We start from the raw sequence: 19,664 nt of genomic DNA, 5'->3' as shown, positions 1-19,664 counted from the left end.
ACGCTCCCACTGCCTCCGCCCCCGCCAGCCCTGCCTGGAGCCGGGAGTCGCCGCCGCTTGAGCCGGGCGGAATCAGACCTCGTTCCTGGAGCCCTGCTGAGGCGCCTGTTTCTCTCAGCCCGTGATGCCCGCGGCTCCTTCAAGGCACCCGCTCCCCTGAGCCCGTCATGCCCACAGCGCCATCGAAGCATCCATCCCCCTGAGCACACCCGTGCCCTGAGCCCCTTCGAGGCGCCTGTCCCCCGCAGTGCCCTGCTGACCGCCCCCGCCCGTCCCCTCAGCGCTCCTTGCTGGGTCCTGCGGAGTGGGGAGGGTCACTGACCACCCTGAGCAGCCCCCTGGCACCCCGTGGGTGCTCCTACCTCGGGAGTTGCCCTGTCAGTGAAAGTGACGGGTCCCAGTGGGTCACTGGGAGCAGCAGCAATGGGGACTGAGAGCCCCAGTGGGAACTTGGCGTTGAACGTGTGGGGTGTCTCAAGGGCCACCGCCAGCAGGGCTGAAGCCCCTTCCCCAGGGAATGGCTTTGCCATTGGCACACCTGGGCCTTGCCTCCACGGCCCCCAGGCAGACAGCTTCCAGAAAGTTCTGCGTGCCGTTCCCCCTGGGCAGCCTCAGGAAAAGGCAGCTCAAGGCCAACCAAGCTCTTCACAGGGGTTTCATAAGGCTGCAGGAGAAACCACATTGTGGGCTCAGAAGCAGCAGAATTGTTATCTAACCCCCTAACAGCATGGTACTAACTCCTACTTCTGTCTCGTGTTTAGGATGGAAGTGATGTGGAGAGCCCTGCCTGCCCTGTGGTACGGGGGCTGCAGTCAGGAGGCAAGGAGGAGCAAAGGAGGAGAATGTTGCCTCATCCTCTGCTCACAACAAGCCCAGGCCACCTGGCATGGGAGCGGTATGGGCATAGCAGGGAGCGTGTGAATCACCTTGGACGTGCTGCAGGTAGTGTTCCCAGCTAAATCAGATAACGCTCTGTACTGTGGTGCATTCACCAGTAACCTGTAATACACAATAATGGAGAAAAAGTCATCCTTTCACAATCACAAACCCAGTAACGGAGAGCTGTTTAGATGGTGATCTGTGATTTTTTAAATTAATGTGGTTACACCAAGAATAAGGGAATTTTTTCCCATTACCTTCAGTGAGAACATATTTTTTGTTATGGTGTTGACCTGCCCATAGCATAATTGCAGTAGTCTTTGTTAGTTATGAAACTCTTCTCCATCTAATCTAAACATAATGTATGCAGTTTCAGAGGTTTCTTAAACTGCAAACTCCTACTCAGCTGTTTTTCTGACTGGCAATCATGGCTCTACTGTGCCTTTATATTTGCACCCACTTTGTTTAATTTTCTGTCATTTTTAGTGTCATTGGTTATATTTGTCATTGTTTATGTTCTCATGTCCTTTCTTTCCCATGATGGGCTGCTGTTCAGATCACTGTGGGCCTGACTGTGTGCAAGATTGAGACACTCAGCAACTCCTCATTTCCATAGGCACTCAGCTCACTGGAAACAATCAGTAATTTTCAACAGCATGCCTAAGCAGTGAGAAAAAAATACACCAAGGATAATAACTAAGAAAATACACTTTTAGTGATAAATGGGAAGAGACGTTTCATTTGATAAGTTAAGCAGATGGAGCTGTGGCCAATTTCTTTACTGGTACATGAGTGTTATGTTTAATTTTCAAGTGGTGTTTAGTTGTAGATTAGGAATTGGGAACAATTCAGTTGTTCACAGCAAACCACTTTCTCTTGTTGTCTCCTAATTTGGAATATTGTTCTGTGTTTCCAAGATGATGTTTATCCCCTAATTCTCCAGGTTCATATTATGTTCACAAAAGTAATTTCAGAAGACACATTCACTGGCTAACACCCATCTCCTCTTGCACTTGCACACCACACAACATTTATAATTAAGCCTCTTAGGAAGTTAGCTGCGTGGCCCTTGATTAACTTCCCTTAATTCTTCATTGTTAAAGCTCAGTGCAAAGATCTCTGGAGTAATCAGCCCACCTTTCCAACTGGAAATGTAGCATATAAATCAGTATTCACTAAGATACCATCCCAGCATGGAAAGTGAGTATTGGTGCCCTTATCACAGTCTAACAGGCCATGCAGGCTTATCCATGCCAGTGTTTCCCAGCAGATGAGGCAGATAAAGCAGGTGATCAGAGGCTGTTGACACAGGGCACAGCATCTGTAATTAAGTCACTAGGGAAGCTGGCACGGAATGCTGTGACAAAGATAGGATCCAATTTACACACAGCTTTCAGCAAATCTTTAAATGCTGTCTGAGTAAAACCCAGCCACTTCTGACTTACTGCGTGCTAGAAATTTGTCAAACAGTCGTGAGAAAAGGGGAGTACAGGGAGCACTGTTTGTCAAACGTGTAAATTGGATATATTTTAGTGATTTTATGTTCCTGACTCTTTCCATGTCACTCAAGTTCTGTGAAGAAGAGGTGTGTGTTTGTGTTGGAAGTGCTGTAATGTTTGGCACACTGAGACTTCTACCTGCTCACCATGACTGGTATTCCCTATTCTGCAAGACTGGGACAAAAAGAGCATATGCAATGAAATGGATCCTTGGGTTTTGGATCTTGAGGTGACCTTGACTCCACAAATCTCCTGAACAATTAAACTACAGAACAGTTGATTGCTTCTTTGTTTGTGTGGCAATAGATTATGGAATAAGATAAAAGGAGCCTTCAGAACCTACCCTTACTGGCTTTTTTTTTTTCTTTTTGTGGAGAACACCACCACGAAAATATGCCATAATGTAAGAAAATGGTTTTAGTATATTTCTGACTTACTACTTGTCTAGCCATGCATTATTTGCAATTTACACTATTCTGAAGCATAAGCATTGTGTGGAACTATTGGTGTGTAGGGGAAGACTTTGTGAGGTTAAAAGTGCAGAGGAGACCAAGAGAGAGGATTTGTTCTTTGATCCGGAAGCCGAGACCGGACTTGCACAGATGCTGAGCCCTTGGCTTCTCCTGGAGATCTGTATACTCAGCATCTCAGTCTACCAGACCTGGAATAACTCGGAAATCTGGATGGCAGCCAAACACAGCACATTTTTATTTGAAGCAGTCTAGGCTTTTTATTTTGCAATGATTCCCTCTATATGTATATTATTATTTTTAAGTCCTAACAGTAAAGTGCTTATGCTTCTTGTTGTTAGGGTGAGGGTACTGGTCATGGTGCTGAAAGGATTGTGATAGGGAAAGTTTCAGGTGATGTCTCCTGACATTCACAGCTCATGTCAAGGAAAGCAACTCTGGAACTCAGATCTGCACTCTCATGGATAAATACACTCTGTTTGGACAGGAGGATAAACATGGGTTCTGCTGTGAGAAACACGTCAGAGAAAGATAAAGATACTATTATGTAAAGGTGAAAGTCAAATCAAGATACTCATTCACATTGTTAACATATTGCAATTTCTGCAAACAGCAGGATTCTTAGCTGCATCTTTGCTTTGGGACAAACCTGCTCATTCCTACAAACACCAGTGGAAGTCACTATTTTCGTGAATTTCAGGTGAGCTTTAGATGGGTCAGATCCCAGAGTTCCTGTGCCTGTCTTTAGCAGGAAATCACCCTCTCTCCAATCAAAGCTGAAGAATTTTATTTTTTTTTTTTGGCACATCACAAGAGCAGAGGATTCACTGCGATTTACACCATCACCCTACTTCCTTTCGAATGAAGCTGTAAAACGAGCCCACGGTTTCGCAGGTGCTGGAGGCGAGGTGCAGGTCCTCCCTCTGCAGAGCCGGGCTGCCGGGGGCTGGGCGCCACATCCGCAGCCGCCTCAGCGCTTTCTGCCAGCTCGGGGCACCCACCCGGCTCACAGCACGGCCAGTCCGCACACCACATAACCCTTCCTTTGGGGTGATGCATTATCAGAGCCGCGTTTGAACTCCCGACCAAGGTGTTGGCAAAGGTGTGAAGCCTCCAACCAGCCAAGTTGGTGTGCGATGGCACGCCCCGGCCGGTGGCACACGAGATGGATTCCCGCCCTCACGCCGGTGGTAACGGGACAGTGCCGGGGCCGCCTCAGCGCCGCGGGAGCGGCCCGCAGGGTCCGGCACCCACCACCGACCTCCCCGACGCCGAGCAAAATGGCGGCGAGCGCGGGCCCGGCCGGCGGCGCAGCACCCGCCCCGCCCGCGGCTGCGCGGCCCAATGGAATGAATGGGCTATAAATAACGGCCAATGGGGCTGCGGGCTGGCACTCTATATAAAAGACGCGCGGCGGGGCTGCTGGAGCTTCACTCGGACTCGGGCGGTGTAGTACGCGGAGCCCTGCGGAGGTTCTTGCTGTAGCTGCGAAGCCCGCGGTAAGTCCCGGGGCAGCCGAGCCATTCTGCAGCCTTTAAACAAAGGATTTTATTTTTTCCTTTTTTTTTTTTTTTTTTTCCCCCTGTTTTCTTTCTTTTTTTTTTTTTTTTTTTCCCTCCCCCGCTGTGTGGGGTGGAGCCGGTCCGGCTGAGGAGGAGCGCGAGGGGCGGCGCGGGGCAGGGGCGCAGCCGGGGCGGGGGGCGCGGGGAGCGGCGCAGGTGCTCGCCGGGCTGGTTGGGCTCTAAAACCAGATTAACCCGGTATTTAGCAGGGTAGTTACATACGCTCGCCCCGTCCAGGTCCCCTGAGGGAGCCGTCTGTTGTGTAAGGGCTTGTTGGATACTGCCCTCCCCTCCCCGGTCGGGTCGCAGCCGCCTGTCCGCGGACGCGGAGGGCGCCGTCGCTCCTCCTGCTCCCCTTGCCCTTCAGCGGCGAGAGGAGGCGCGGCCGCGCACCGAGGGTGCGGCGGTGCCGCCCCGCTCACCTGCCGGCCGGCCTGGGGTCCCGGCGGGGCCGAGCACCCCCGGCTGGGGCGGCCCGGCCGAGCCCCGGGGCCGCGCGGGGTCCGCCCGATGTGCTACGGCTGCTCCTTGCGACCTTGGGCGCGTCCCCGCAGTCGGGCGGCGCCCCGGAGCCGGGAGAACCTGTGCCCCCGCGGCCGGGATGGTGGGCACGGGGCAAGGCTGCTGGAGGTGAAGAACTTTCTTTGCTCCTCCTCGGCGCCTGTGGAAGGTGGTGTAGCCGCAGAGGTGTGAAGGGCGCGGGTGGAACGTGAGCCAAGGTGACCTTTTGGGTGCCTGGCGTTCCCCCGGGCGGTCCGGAGGCTGCCAAACCCCCAGTGAAAGGCTTCCCGTCTTTCTCCCCTAGTGACTGCGGTAGGGTCAGCCATGCCCTTCTCAAACAGCCACAACCTCCTGAAGATGAAGTACAAGCCTGAGGAGGAGTACCCTGACCTGAAAGCTCACAACAATCACATGGCTAAGGTGCTGACCCCGGACCTGTACCTGAAATTGAGGGATAAACAGACTCCCAGTGGATTTACCCTGGATGATTGTATCCAGACTGGGGTTGACAACCCAGGTAATGGGATCGTTAGGTCTGCATAATGATCTGTTCTCCCTCCTGACTGGAAGTGCTTCTTGACAATGCTTGAGAACCCAAAGTTCTCAAGCTACTGAGGGACAAATCTAAAGCATTGAGAGACTGCTCTAAAGGCATGGCTCTGTTGGGAGGCCATGTTTCCATCAAGCTATGTTTCATGCTGTGATCTGACACACCAATTCCCAGACACTTCAATTATGTAACTGCTCTGCTAAATACTTTCAATCTGGAGAGAAAAAAAAAAAAGTCAAACCAAATGCGTTCTAATTATAACTCATCTGAGGGGGGGGAAAAAAAGATTACCTGGCAGTCTTGGTCTCTTCCTATTCCAAACTGGTTACATTATGTTTTCTAGCACTTCTATGAAAAAGGGGGAGCAGATGTGTTTACATGTTAACATTACAGTATTTATTTTTACTCTAGCAATATCAAAATGGCCCAACTAAATAATCAGAGACTGCCTCCTGATGAGGAGTATCCGGACCTGAGCAGCCACAACAACCACATGGCCAAAGTTCTAACCCTGGAATTATACGAGAAACTGAGAGACAGAGTCACGCCCAGTGGCTTCACCCTGGATGATGTCATTCAGACTGGGGTTGATAATCCTGGTAAAATGCATTGAGAATATTCCGTGTGAACCAGCTGAAGTAACTGGTGCTTTTGAATATGGTGACTTAAAAGTAATCTTGTGGAGGTGGCATTTATGAGCAGACTACAGAAATGTAGCTCTGTAGCAGAAGGAGCAAAAAGCAAAGCATGCTTGCTTGTAGCAAAGCATGATTGTTTAGCCATAAAGTTCTATGCAGTGATCTAAATTAGCTAGTCAAATTAGATGTGCTGTGCAAATTTGTCCTAAACCAAGCTTGACAAATGAGCCTGGTTTAATGACAATAGCTATGGGTTTCCATAGCACTGCATTTGACAAACTGGATGAAGTGTGAAATGTAGGGTCTCTCCAAATGTTTCTATGTAAGAATGAACTTCTAAGTGACTAGACTTGCCACTAAAGAACTTGCCTGGTTAGTGCTGCACTGGAGTACAGCCAAATGTCACCCAGACTTAGCTCTTCTGACTTTATTACCACTCCAGGCCATCCCTTCATAATGACAGTAGGATGTGTGGCTGGTGATGAAGAATCCTATGAAGTGTTCAAGGAGCTCTTTGATCCAGTTATTGAAGACAGGCATGGTGGCTACAAACCAAGTGATCAGCACAAGACTGACCTGAATGCTGATAACCTGCAGGTATAAAGTTTTGATCAATTACAGATTATTGGTCTGAGGACTGTGAAGGTGTTGGCAGCTGCCTAAGCTGGTTGCTCAGGCTCTGTCCCCGTGCTTCCACTGAGCAGGGGCACTTGGGCTGTGAGTCTGGTGCAAGCAGCCTGAAGAGCTTGCTGCTGTGGGATGTCAGTGGCTGGGCAGCTTGTGTGCAGCAGGAGCTTTTCTCAGGTGCTGCTGCAGTGTGGGTTGTGCCAAACACCTTCAGTGTGTGTTTCTGTGAGCTGTGGGCTCTAACAGTCAACCTAAATACTGCCCTAGAAATCAAGGACTATCATAAAATTCAAACACTTTCTTCTGTCTGATCTTGGATCTTAATTACCAGCTGATGGTGTCATGCCAGTGAATAAATATTTTTACAGCTAGGAGTAAGGATTCTTAATTTTACAGATTTTAAAGGTTGCTGTTAGCTAAACTCTGGGAGTTTGTAACTCCATATTGATTCGCTAGCCATAAATCATATTGAAAATAAAGAGACTTGAGAGAACAGTAAAGAAAGAACAATTCTCATACCTAAAGAAGGTTTTTGCCTCATGTTGCTGTCTCTAGATTGTAAATCTGTAAGGGATAACAGAAGTCCAGACCACAGTCTGAAACGGACATGGAACTGATGTTCTGGTCATATCCATGTCTTCTAGGACTACATAGTATCTGTAGCCTTGACCTCAGAGCAGGAGTTGTGTTACACAGGTGCTTGATGTGATGCTGAAGAGAATTGCCCTGAAGTGAGGCACTGGCTCACAGGCCAGGGAGCCACTGCCTCAGGTGTAAAGTGCATTCTTAAATGCACGGAGGCTACGTGTGTTTAGGTATCTTGGTGACAGGGTTGTGCTTGCTGGTTTGCTCCCCTTGCAGGGAGGGGATGACCTGGATCCCAATTACGTGCTGAGTTCCCGTGTCAGAACTGGCAGGAGCATCCGTGGCTTCTGCCTTCCCCCGCACTGCAGTCGAGGAGAGCGGCGCGCCATCGAGAAGCTCTCTGTTGAAGGTAAGGTGAGAGCTGGGTGCACCAGGGACACTGTCCTGTCCTTTGTGCAAGAGGTGCTCTTTGCAGTTTGAAATAGAGGCAATTAGCCAAAGGCACCTCCCTGGAGATTTAGTCTGAGCTTGGAGCTTTCCCTGGAAAAGGCTCATTGCTTTAGAGCTGCCTCAGCATTGCAGCTTGTAGCTGAGAGCGAGAGCACATGGCAGAGGGAAGTTGGACTGCGTTAAAGTTGACCTGTGCTGATCTCAAAAGCTTCTGTCTGTGTGTGTGTGGAAAGAGGTTGGTTCATCAGGGCTCAAACCTGAAATGTAATAGGTATGTAGCAACTACAGGGCTTGAGTCATGGGGTGCAGTGTTTTGTGGCTGCATTTAATTGACTTTCATTAATGTTCAGCTTGCTTAGAGATGTAGTCTTGTTCCAAATCTGCAGCTGACTAGAATAAGCACTGGTTTTCATTGAAACTCTTCAGCTGTTTTTTTTTTTTTCTATTGCCTCCCAGTGCTCAAGGTGCAGTTCTGGAGGCTGAGAGTGTAGTTGTTTCAAAACCTCTCAAGGGCAGGGTAACAGTCCTTGACTAGAATAATACTGCTTGTTATAGTCATAACCTTGGCTCTCCTTGTAAGAAAAAGCAGTCTCCGTTTGTAGAGTTCAGCCAGCAGTAATGATTCTATACTGCATGTAAGGGAACAAAGGCTACTTGTACAAGCCTGGAAGGTGCAGACAAATCATCTGATATTGCCTGAGGTTGTGCCACAAGGGCATTGCTATTGGAGATGAAAGCAAGGGAGGAACCAGACCCAGCAGATCAAACATTGCCATACTTTGTGTGTGGTCTCCAACGTACTGGGAAAGTGTAGAACCTTTAGTCCCATTCTAAAAGAGTCTCTCTCTTTCAGCTCTGGGTAGTCTGGACGGTGATCTCAAGGGGAAGTACTATGCTCTGAGGAACATGACTGATGCAGAGCAGCAGCAGCTGATTGATGACCACTTCTTGTTTGACAAGCCAGTTTCTCCTCTTCTCTTGGCATCTGGGATGGCACGAGACTGGCCTGATGCCAGGGGTATCTGGTGAGTATGTCTGTGAGGAAGCAGTCATAGAAGTTAAAATCTTGCTGCTTCAGTGGTGACTTGTACTATTGGGCAAAGTAGTAACTTCTCACCTTATATTACTGTATTTGATGAGAAACTTCTACAGAGAACTTGCAGTTAACCAGCAAAATTTGGACAAGTGTTCTTATGCTGGTAAGAACAGCCAGCTTGGCTAGCCCAGAACCAGGGCCTGCATGGGTTAGTGAGCTACCATGCAAAAACTGAATCAGCCTGTGGAAGTGGATCACTTGTGAAGGAACAGATGTGCCACTACAGTCGGTTTTTCCCACAAGAGTTGAGAGTAACTTGTGGTACAAACCATAGCATTGTCTTAGCTCAGGGGTGATCCTGGATGCATGGTTACTCCCCTGTAGTCTCTTCATTTCTGCTTGCAGAAGCTCACTGGTGCTGGGCCGGTATGGCTTTATCTGTGCTAGTGATGAGCTCTCCCCCTGTCCCCAGAGACTCAGTGACAGGAATGGTCTGATGCAGAGGTGTGGAATAGAAGGGTTCTGCTTGTTTTAAATGTAGGTCACCTACATAAAACTGCATCTCAGGAGCTACTGCAGCATAATTAACTTGCTCCCTTGTAAGCTAAGGGCTAGGTTTTTATCAACAGGAATGCTCCAATCTTATTACTGCAGCTGTTTCAGTACAACCCAGAGGAAGCACACTTTGTTTCTGTAGGTCACCTTTAAGATTGCATCATCTACCTGCAGATTGCCAGCACCAGATAGTGCTGTCATCTGAGCATGACTAATCTACAGACTTGAAGTGTGTAATATCTTAGTGTTGTCTGCATAAATAACTTTCCTCGGGTACTAGCTAATTTTTGATCATAATCACGTTCAGAAATTACTAGCAAGATAAACAAGGATGATACTACTTGCTGTCAGCTGCAAGCTGGGGCAGGAGGAGCCCATTGTTCAGAGGATTTTTATATAGCATCTCTGAAGAACCCGGATCTAAAATTCATAGTGAAAGTAAGGTACAAAGTGCAGTTTGACATAATCTGACAAAATACTGCTAAAAAGGCTTGTTACACATGGTGTCATTATGAACATTGTTGTACAGGACTCCCTCAAAGTCTATTGATCACCTTTCTGCAAATTGCTGAGCAGAAATACCTTAATTTGTAAACTGGAGCCACATTGAGCTAGGGGGATGAGGGGGTTTTAGGTTTGATACTGTAAGACTAGGTAATGCCATGTTATTACTCTGTAAAGGCCAATTCAAATTACCTCTTGAAAAGAGCAGTAACAACTGCCAGCTTAACTCAGGTCCTGTGTGGGCAAAAGAAGGAAGATCTATCTTGTTGAAGCAGCTAAGTGAGTATCTTGAACTAAAAACTGCAGTGCTGAGCAATTTGGGATCATCTTCAAAATGTGAGGTGGGCAAGACAGCAAACTGATTGCTTTGTCTCCTAGGCACAATGATAACAAGACTTTCCTTGTTTGGATCAATGAGGAGGATCACCTTAGAGTTATTTCCATGCAGAAAGGTGGCAACATGAAGGAAGTATTCAGCCGCTTCTGTACTGGACTAACAAAGGTAAATCACCACTGTCTGTGGGTTCAAATGGCACATGGCTCTCTGGTTAGAGATGAGAATGCAGCTTTCAAGCCCCCTCTGGAGTCCTCCATGGTTGTGTTTCATAGCCTGGATCTCTGAGAACACCCTGATGAGATCCAGAGCTATGAGGGCTCCAAAAGAGGTGTTTTGGCAAAAAGCTTTGTAGCTGTGTAATCTAGGATGTTTGCTTGATGTGGTGGCACCCTTATCCAAATGTCTCAACTGTATTTTAAAGAAATTCTACATAGTTCTCTAAAGCTTTGAGACACCTTGGGGAGGAGGAGAGGTTGCTTGAATGTGCATGGGCAAAGCTGGGCTCAAGTTCTCTATTTCTAGTCTTGATAGAAGCTTGAGCTTTACCAGCCCCTGTCCTGATCCTAAGAGATGTGCCAGCTTGACATGTATTAAATCCAGCTTCCCAACAGATAGTGACATAAGGAGTGTAGCTTTTAAATGTAGCCAGTCTCACTGCTAGGAGCAAGATGAAGGCCTGAAAAGCCCCTTGTTGGTGGCCATTTTTTCCATAGGGAGGAGGCTTATGTAGCTGAAATAGCTGTTCTGAGTGTTCTGAGTGTTGTGGCTGTTGCTGAGTGACTGAAGCTGCAAGTGAACACTAATGGATGTTCTACAATCTTAAGGTAGATTAACATCTTAATGGATGTTCTACAATCTTAAGGTAGAGAACAATCTCTAAACATTCATTCCTTCTATTTATAGATAGAAAGTCTCTTCAAGGCCAAAAACTACGAGTTCATGTGGAATCCACACTTGGGCTACATCCTGACCTGCCCATCCAACCTGGGAACAGGGCTCCGTGCTGGTGTGCACATCAAGCTCCCACACCTTGGGAAACATGAGAAATTTGGAGAAGTCCTCAAGAAACTTAGGCTGCAGAAACGAGGCACAGGTGAGAGTTCATAATAACACTGATGGGCTGAGTCAGCCTGCCCTAGGACAGCAGCAAATGCCTGGTTGTGGCCAGAACCATCTCTTGGTTCACACTGTCAGTGCCTGTCACATCACCCAAGGGAAACCCTTGTAAAGCACGTGGAGAGAAAAAAAGTTTCCAAATTGTACAGTGGAGGAGTTGAGGATGCCAGCTCTCTACTTAGTATGTCCTTTGTCTGGCTGTCTTGTTAATGTCTTGTGTGTCATTTTGAGTGCCAGATTAGGTGGACCTGGGGACAGCTGTTCCTGTTCATGAGCAAGGGTGGGAATCCTGGTTTAATCCTGGTTTAAGCCCACTGGAGATGGCTCCAGTGGGTTCTTGTGACCTCAGGTTAGATTGCTCATGGGTCAGAAGAATAAAGAGCTTGCCTAATTGCATGTTCTGTGGTTCATGTTGGCAGTCACACAGGGCTTTATCTTCCTGCATGTAGGATGAGGCACCAGTGGCAGCTTGTAGAGAATGGTCCTGCTGTGTCCCTGCCTCAAGCTGGTGAGGGAGGAAAGGCAGACTCCCCTGCTGTGGCTGAGGTCAATGTTGTAACTGCATCTCTTGCTGCCTGCAGGTGGTGTGGACACAGCTGCTGTTGGAGGAGTGTTTGATGTCTCCAATGCTGATCGTCTTGGCTTCTCTGAGGTGGAGCTGGTGCAGATGGTGGTGGATGGAGTGAAGCTCCTCATTGAAATGGAGAAACGCCTTGAAAAAGGCCAGTCCATTGATGACCTCATGCCAGCTCAGAAATAAAGCACTTTATTCTCATGCTTCCTAACTTATTGGATGAATAATAAAATGTCACTCCAATTCAAACCCTTGGGGTCAGAGCCCACTTAGTTACACTGTAGAGAAGTCTTCCATCCATCTGTGTTAGAGTTTATTTTTTTGATGGTTGAGATGTTGCTGAAAATCAAATGAAATAAACTATTGTTTGGCCTGAGATGTCTTAGATATGTTAACTGAATGTCTTTGAGATTTAAGTGACTTGGTTTTCATAGTTATGCTAGGTGGTTTGGTTTTGTGTGCAAGCACATCTTCCTAGGTGTGCTGCTGCAGACCAGCTGAGTTGAAATGTTGTTAAAGCAGTTTCAGAAGTTGAACCTCTTAACTTGATTGTAGTTGCTGTAAATTTGAGAACTAATGTTAAACATGAGTCACTGCAAACATGCCCTACCTCCAAGGCTTTGACTTGTGCATCTGCTCATGCCAACTGTAAACTCTCATTATGCTGAGTACTGCAAGCCAGGCTGGTTCCTGTGAGGGAGGGGAGGCAGGGCTGGGGACAGAGGGCTGCTGCTGTCTCAGATGGGCCCTCAGGGCTGCAGGGCAAGGCTCTGAGGTCAGACTCCAGCCCATGGTATTAGTGACCCTGAGCTGCTTGTGGGGAGGAGCTTGTCTTCAACACAGCTAGTGTAAACAACAACACTTTAAGGGGTGAGGTGAAGCCTAGATTAATTCAGCCCATGGTTCTCAAGTGATTTCAGCTCAGCCAGGACAGAGATAGGGGCTGGAAGCTGCCACTTACAGGAAAATACCAGCTAATGAGCTTTAGTCAGCTGACTCTTGTTGGCCCCTGCACCAGTTGCCCCATGAACCTAAAACTGAGCAGTACAGTCAATTAAAACATGCTAAATAGTTTTTCCCAAACTGGGCCTGGCTTGCAAGCTCAGGTGGTTGTCTGGATATGAGCTCAAGATTGCATCAAGTAGGTCTGTTCTCCAGAATGGCTGTACATGTGTGCTTGCTGTGTGGAAGCATCACATTATTAACATACAGGAGCAGCATTTCCCACAGGTATTGCTAACTGGGAGCATCAGACCCTTGGGAAGAGCAGCCTTTGCAGCTCATGCAGATGCACCTGCTCAGCAGCTCTACCCACTGCTAAAACACAGCTTTGATGGAGGGAGCGTGATGAGGGGTTGATGCAGAGCTCCTTGGCGTGCAGCTTTATATAGGTTTGTGTAGATAACTGAAGCTTTCTTTTGTAAAGGCTGTGATATTTCTAAGGCTGTGATTGCAGGCTGTCATGTAGCTGAAGAGATGATTCCAGCTGGGGTAAGCTAATTTAATTTTGGTGAGAAAAGGCTGAGTGAACATTTCAGATAAGATTTTTTTTTTCTTTTAATACAGCTTTGTATGTGAAACTTTGTATTCAAAGTTAATTGGGTGGGGGAGAGGAGATCATATGTAAGAGTTTTGTTCTGTGCTGGGTGTTCCTGTATTTGAGTTAATCAGCACAGTTTTTTGTGTGAAGATTCTGAGAGCAGGGAAAAGAAAATGGTGCAAGAGACAACCGGTTGGTTCTGTATATTCTTTAGATCCCCCATGCTGTGCTTCATGTCACTGTTCACTGACGCTTGGCAAATAGCTGGTTCTGCTTCTTGTAATCAGAGAGTGTTCATTTAGTGGTGCCTCTCCTCAACACAGCGTCGTTACTGCGCTCACAGCAATTACCTAATGAAGGAGTTGCCTGAAAACTTGTCTATTTTTTTCTAGCTATATCAGCTGGACTAATAAAAACATTTCTCTCTCTATGCATCTTGTTTCTCCTATGTTCTTAACCCCTCAGAGCTGTTACATTTGTCTGCTTTCAGCCCCTGAGTCCCTAGAGTCTGAGACAGCACGTGTAGCTGGCTAAACAATTGTGCTCAAAGCAGCAAACCAGTCTTTAATGCCTGCATCCAGCTAGAAAATACTTCTTTTTAATTGGTTTTCTTTCCCACCCACTACCTTTGCTGTGTTCCCTCGTGTTGCTGCCATGCGACCGTGCTTTTGTTTCAGCCTGTACAAAGCAAAGCAATTGCAAGTGTTTCAGGGAAAGAATGTGTCCTGGCAAAAGGTGGATACTGTGACCAACCCCAGGTGGGTCTTTCTAAAAAACCTCTGATCAAGAGAGAGATTAAAGCTCCTGCCGCCTCACCTTAAAAGCTTTGGTTTGGTCTTTGGCATTACTCACCCTTGTACCCTGGGTGCCCATTATGGATTGTATGGAGCAGCCTTGTTTGTGCTCTGGGCACTGAGAATGGTGCCAGGTGCTGGCAGGCTGCCATGGGGCAGGAGAGGAGAGGAAGGTTATCAGTCAGTGCTGTGCTTTATCCAGGGAGCCTGCATTAACCACCTGTGTCCCATAGCTTTTGGAAAGGAGCCGTGTGGCTCCTGCTCTCATCACCCCCACAGTGATGGCAGTGTCCTCATCAGGCCTGGAACGGGGACTGCTCTGTTGGTCCCAGCAGTGCTGGGGGAGGAGAGGGGCCAGGAGCCCTTTGGGCCATCTTTGGGCTTTCCTGTGATGTTTCAGCTGAGCTTTTCTTCCCTATAGACAGGGGAGCAGGGATGGTTGCTGTCATCCTGCTGCGGCAAGGCAGCCCCTTGTGTTGTCCTGTTTCACTGCCCCTGCTCCCCCAGGCTGGCATATTGTCCCCTTGGGTGCTGTGAGACATGCACCACTTTTATAATGTTCTAAAGAGAAATTTCTGTTTGTCATTACATTTTCCTCCTGTTTCTGCTTCCCTCAGGGAGCAGCTGCCCAGCCCTGGCTGGTGGGGTGCCAAGCCTTGCCTCTGGACACGTGTGGCACAGGCAGCGCGCTGCCTGCTGGCACCCCAGAGCCCTTGCTCAAGAAATGAATCTCTTTGGGAAACCATTTGCCTCTCATGTTACACTCACTGGCAGCTTAAATGCTCCTTATCCCACTTCCGTGCTATCTACTGGAAAGTGATTCATGGTGTCTGACCCTGCTGTGGGCTCAGCACCACAGCCCTGGTGGGGGAGGCTCCCAGCCCTCAGAGCAGGGCTCAGGCTCTCCGCGCGCTCCCTTGTGCCTCTGGTCAGCCCAGGGACAGGGTGGTCGCTTCCCGAGCAGCTCCAGCTGCTCCAGAGTGGCTCCTGCTTCCCAGGACAAGGTGGCCAAACCCTCCTCTCTCACAAAAATAAGGGATGGAGCAAGGTGGTTTTACCTGCTGGATGCCTGGTGAGTGCTCTGCCTGGGGCACAGGAGGCTCCTGCTCCAGTCCGGCTCTCTGCAGAGGATTCTTGCTCAGCTCCAACCACAGCCTAGGGCAGGGCAATGCTTTCCCCCAGCTTTCCATTTTGCTCAGCATCCATTGCTAGGCCAAGAAGGAAAAGGAAGGTGCTATTGCCTAATGTCTCCAGCACTCACCTGGGAGGGTTTAGGCTCCAGCCTGTCCTCAGATGAGCATTACCATATTTTTACGCAACATGGAATAACTTGAGCAGAAGACTTTGAGTGATCTTTGTTCTTTTCTCCACCCACACACCCACACACAAAAAATGTGGTAGTGTGGTAGGCAAGGCACTCTTCTGAGGATGGAGATGGCATCACAAGCTTTTCATCTCCTGTTTGCTTTGCTTTTCCCCTGGGGAAGCAGCAGGCCAGCAGGCTCCTTTGGCTGCTCCACATTCCTCTGGCTAGTCTGCCTTCCCTCCTCCTAAAAAACATAGTTACAAAGCTGGAAATAGCCTGGTGATATTTTCTCCAGCTCTCCCCTAGTGGGGCAGGGCACTTCCCCACCATCACGGGGTTTTGTTGGGCTTTATTTGTCTGCAGTGGAGGGGAGCCCAGCTCAGCAATGGAGAGCACCCCACAGCACAACTGGGCCTCTTGCATTGCTTGACCCTCTTGCCCTGGCTATGACATTTTAGATTTATTTTCTTACACAGAAATCACACAAGCCCCTGACCAGCTGCTGTTCAAGGCCCATGTGGGACACTTGCCCTGGACTCCCAGTCCCTGAGCACCTCACCAGCCACGAGCCACTGGCCAGAGGTGAGGGCTGCCCAAGGTGTCAGTCCTGAACCACTGGGCTTCCCCCACCTTTTGGAACACCATCTGGGCAGGGTTTTTTTGCTCAAATGCTGCACAGAGCCAGGCTGAGTGTGCCAGGTGAGAAGTAGTACCTGCTACACCCACAGTGTGAGTCTAGTGATCAAATTGGCAGCATGAGCTCAGCCTGGGATTGACAATTAGCAGGGAAATTTGCAGTATCAGACAGGGTAAAAATAAACTCAGACGCATCCAGACCTACCAAACATTTTTGTTTTTCTCCTTCAGCTAGTGAGTAAGACTCTGAGAAAACATTTATATATATATGCACATACATATATATATATGAATTAAACTTTTAAAAGGGCAGAATGCCTCATGTTCAACACCCAGGAAAATGGGTAGAAAAATGTTAATGTTGAAGTTTTTAATGAATGTGAAAAGTTCAGCTAAAAATACACAAGAATGGGCAACCCTGAACTTTCTTCAATGCAATTTCAGAATAAAACCAAAAGTGAAGTTTAATTTACCATATGCATGCAAGCTCCAGATCTTTGCAACGACCTCAGCTTTTCCCTGTGTTTTGTGCAGGTGGGTGTGAGGTTTGGCTGACAGCTGCAGTCTGGTTGCTTTTTCCACATCCATTATTGATGACCAGGGAGTGAAACTGAGAATAACCTGGAAGACCTTGGAAGTGTCAGCAGCAGTGCCTTATTGTGATGGTGTTTGATGGTAGCACTCAAGCACAGCAAAGCTTTCCTGGATGACATGGGAAAGAGTGACTGGAAAATTACTGAATTAACTCACCTGAAACCCCATGCCTGGTCCAGCAGAGCAGTGAGCACATTCAGCAAGGGCAGGTTTGCTGGGGTGTGAACAGTGTTTGTCTCTGCAGTTCAGATGTGCTGCACCAAGGGCAGGTTTGCTGGGGTGTGAATAGTGTCTGTCTGTCTGCAGTTCATATGTGCTGCACATCCAAACTGCAGCGAAGCTGGAGGGTTCTCTCTAGTGCCAGCTCTGCCCATGGGAGCTGATGAAGGTTGAGCACTGTCTTTGGCACAGAGGTGACTCGTCCTGCTGCGCTGTGCCAGCTGGCCAGGGACAGGCTGGAGGCAGTGAGGTGCAAACCAGGTGGCTTTGGGGCACAGTTGGTGAAGCCATTTCAGGCAGGGAAGCTGGTGTTTCACTGAGGCCCTCAGGTTTGCCCACAGAAACTGGCCCTTCTCCCTGCAGGCTGTGGTGAAATCCCCTGAATCATCACTAATCCCTGCTGGGGCTGCCAGCGCTCCCAGGCTGCCATTATTGGGAGCTGGCACTGCCATCCTGTGCTGGCACTGCTGACCCAGAGCCCCTGCTGGAGCCAGGGACTGCACCTGTCCAGGTGAGCAGGAGAGGAAAGGGGGAATGGACACAGGAGGGCCATGGAACCCCTCTGCTCCATGAGGGAGTGGGCTGGGCTCAGCAGAGGACAATGAGATAGCTTTGTCTTGGATTGTTGCTGTAACAGCCTCCAAGCTGGAACTTGTCTGGGAGAGATGGCTCCAGAAATACTTGTGGGAATATGCATGACAAGGGGATTGCAATGGATGGTCCCAGAGTTTCAGCTCCTCTCCATGGGAGAGTCATGGCTGCCTTTTTTTTTTTTTTTTTTTTTTTTTTTTTTTTTTTTTATAAGCCATTATTTTAAGGAAAAAAGGCATTGAGCATCTTGAGGATGCTCTGGAATGTGGCTGGAATGGGTACCTACCTCCTTCCCTCTGACTCTGGCACGCCCCCTCTCTGTCCTTGTCAGTGCCCCTTCACCTCCTCCATCTGGTGGGTGGCACAGGGTGGTCTCTGATCCTGCCAAGGCTGGTGGGCCCCCCAAACTTTGCACTTGCCTAAAGGGTGGGAAGGGCCATGAGAAATCAAACAGCTCAGCTGTTTCCTACTGCTGAGAGCTTCAGGAGAGGCTTGAAGGTTTCTTGCTGTCCTGGAGGCCAAGGAGAGCTGAGGAGGTCTCAGGAGTGCATGGCCACATGTGCAGGGGCTGCAGAGTGCCCAGCTGCCCCAGTGCTTGGCCTCTGTGCCCACCAGGTGCTTGGGCAGCTCCCAAATCTGCCTGTGGCTCTCCAGGGGCTGATCTCAGCTCAGAGTACTGCTCACAGCACCCCTCAGTGTCCCTGCTTCCCACCTCCCAACTCTTTTTGAAGCCCTATCCCAGCAGCAGTAGGTATGTGCTGGGGATGAATGGATGGAAGGATGGATGGATGGATGGATGGATGGATGGATGGATGGATGGATGGATGGATGGATGATGGATGGATGGATGGATGGATGGATGGATGGATGGATGGATGGATGGATGGATGGATGTACCTCCCCACAGCCCCAGAAGCCCTGGCCAGGGTCCCCAGCCAGTGGTGACTGTACAGACTGCTGCTCACTGCAGCCAGCTCCTGACTGCATTAGGTGGAAGAGAGCCAGGTGGATGATCATCAGCAGGGCTGCTCCAGCCAGCCCTGGGTAGGCTGTGTGAGGGACACCTAATGCAGCAGTGCTGGCAATCACACCTTGCACCTGAGCAGCATCACCTTGTGCAGCAGCTGAGCTGCCCAGTGCCAGGTACTGCTGTGCTTGCTCCAGCCCATTCCCTGGGCTGCTGCAGTGGGGCAGGGCTCACCTGGGCACCAGGCTGAGCCAGCAAGCAGGGACTGGCCAGCCCAGCGCCTCAGGGTCTGTGTTTTCTGTTACTTGGTGGTTTGGCCTTTTTTTCTGTGTGGTTTTTCTTTTTGCAATGAACCCTGTGCTTTGCAGAGACTTGTCAGCAGGACAGAGACCTTGCAGCTTAGCGTGGGGGAAGCCTCAGATTGCAGGCAGCAGCCTGGGTCACTGCTGGGCTGAAACAGAGCTGAGGACAACCTCAGCATGGCATGGAGACATCCATCTCTGCCAGGCCTGTCCCTTCCAGCAGGGCAGCACCCCTGGCACAGGCTGGATCCTGAGTGTGTCAGTGGGGAAGGGTCCCTGTGGCAGCACGGGGCTCTGCCCTGGCTCATGTGCATCACCTGGCAGTGACCCAAATTTTGGACAGAACCAGGCCCCAGTTCCAGTGGGAATCATCAGTCTGGCTGCACCCGTGGAGCATCCAGCCTCTCTCCCTGCAGCAGCCACAGGTGCTTGGCAGCATTTCATGCTAGTGGTCACCTGTGTCCTCACATCAGCAGCAGGACTGCATGTTTTGGGATGCAGCCCACAGCTGCTACCCACTGTCAGAAAGAGACAGTGTCCCTCTCCTCTCCTGGGGTACCAGGATGTTTCCAGGGGCAGAGTTCCCCTCTGCAGCCCCCTCCTGCTCCCTGGAGATGCCTTGGGATCAGATGGCCCTGCTGCTTGGGTGTGACACGCCAGAACATATGTCTGGGAAAACCCTTGCATGTGGTATAAGATGGAGCTTTAAAAGCAGACTGAAACTGTATTTTGTTTTTCCTCACAAGGAATGAACGATTGTCCCTGTAACAGTATTTATGAGAAATTATACCAAGCAGTGGGTCAGCTGAAGTGGCAGATGGCCAGTGTATCT

At 49.2% G+C, this 19,664-nt stretch overlaps 1 protein-coding gene across 2 annotated transcripts; it reads left to right on the top strand.

Annotated features, from left to right (window-relative positions):
• The first annotated feature begins 4,263 nt into the window (after positions 1-4,263).
• On the top strand, positions 4,264-13,853 carry CKB (creatine kinase B). Of its 2 annotated transcripts, none has more exons than XM_058025849.1 (8): positions 4,264-4,347; positions 5,873-6,060; positions 6,542-6,696; positions 7,588-7,720; positions 8,615-8,786; positions 10,235-10,358; positions 11,097-11,286; positions 11,891-13,853. In XM_058025849.1, the coding sequence occupies exons 2-8, from the start codon at positions 5,883-5,885 to the stop codon at positions 12,067-12,069; spliced, it is 1,131 nt and encodes a 376-aa protein (XP_057881832.1). In that variant the 5' UTR covers positions 4,264-4,347; positions 5,873-5,882; the 3' UTR covers positions 12,070-13,853. The 2 variants fall into 2 exon arrangements, with proteins under 2 accessions (XP_057881832.1, XP_057881831.1); XM_058025848.1 differs by lacking the exon at positions 5,873-6,060 and adding an exon at positions 5,216-5,428.
• Positions 13,854-19,664: the final 5,811 nt, after the last annotated feature.

This window comes from Melospiza georgiana, chromosome 6 (genome assembly GCF_028018845.1).
Source record: "Melospiza georgiana isolate bMelGeo1 chromosome 6, bMelGeo1.pri, whole genome shotgun sequence".
NCBI lineage: Eukaryota > Metazoa > Chordata > Aves > Passeriformes > Passerellidae > Melospiza > Melospiza georgiana.
Note: the sequence above shows the minus strand (reverse complement) of the source record. Positions and strands in the feature narration are given on the sequence as shown.

Excerpts from the sequence above, each read along its gene's own strand:
- CKB (XM_058025848.1), top strand. The coding sequence starts at position 5,236 with ATGCCCTTCTCAAACAGCCACAACCTCCTGAAGATGAAGTACAAGCCT. Across the intron at positions 7,721-8,614 it reads CGAGAAGCTCTCTGTTGAAG|CTCTGGGTAGTCTGGACGGT; the intron begins GTAAGGTGAGAG and ends TCTCTCTTTCAG. Across the intron at positions 8,787-10,234 it reads CCTGATGCCAGGGGTATCTG|GCACAATGATAACAAGACTT; the intron begins GTGAGTATGTCT and ends TTTGTCTCCTAG.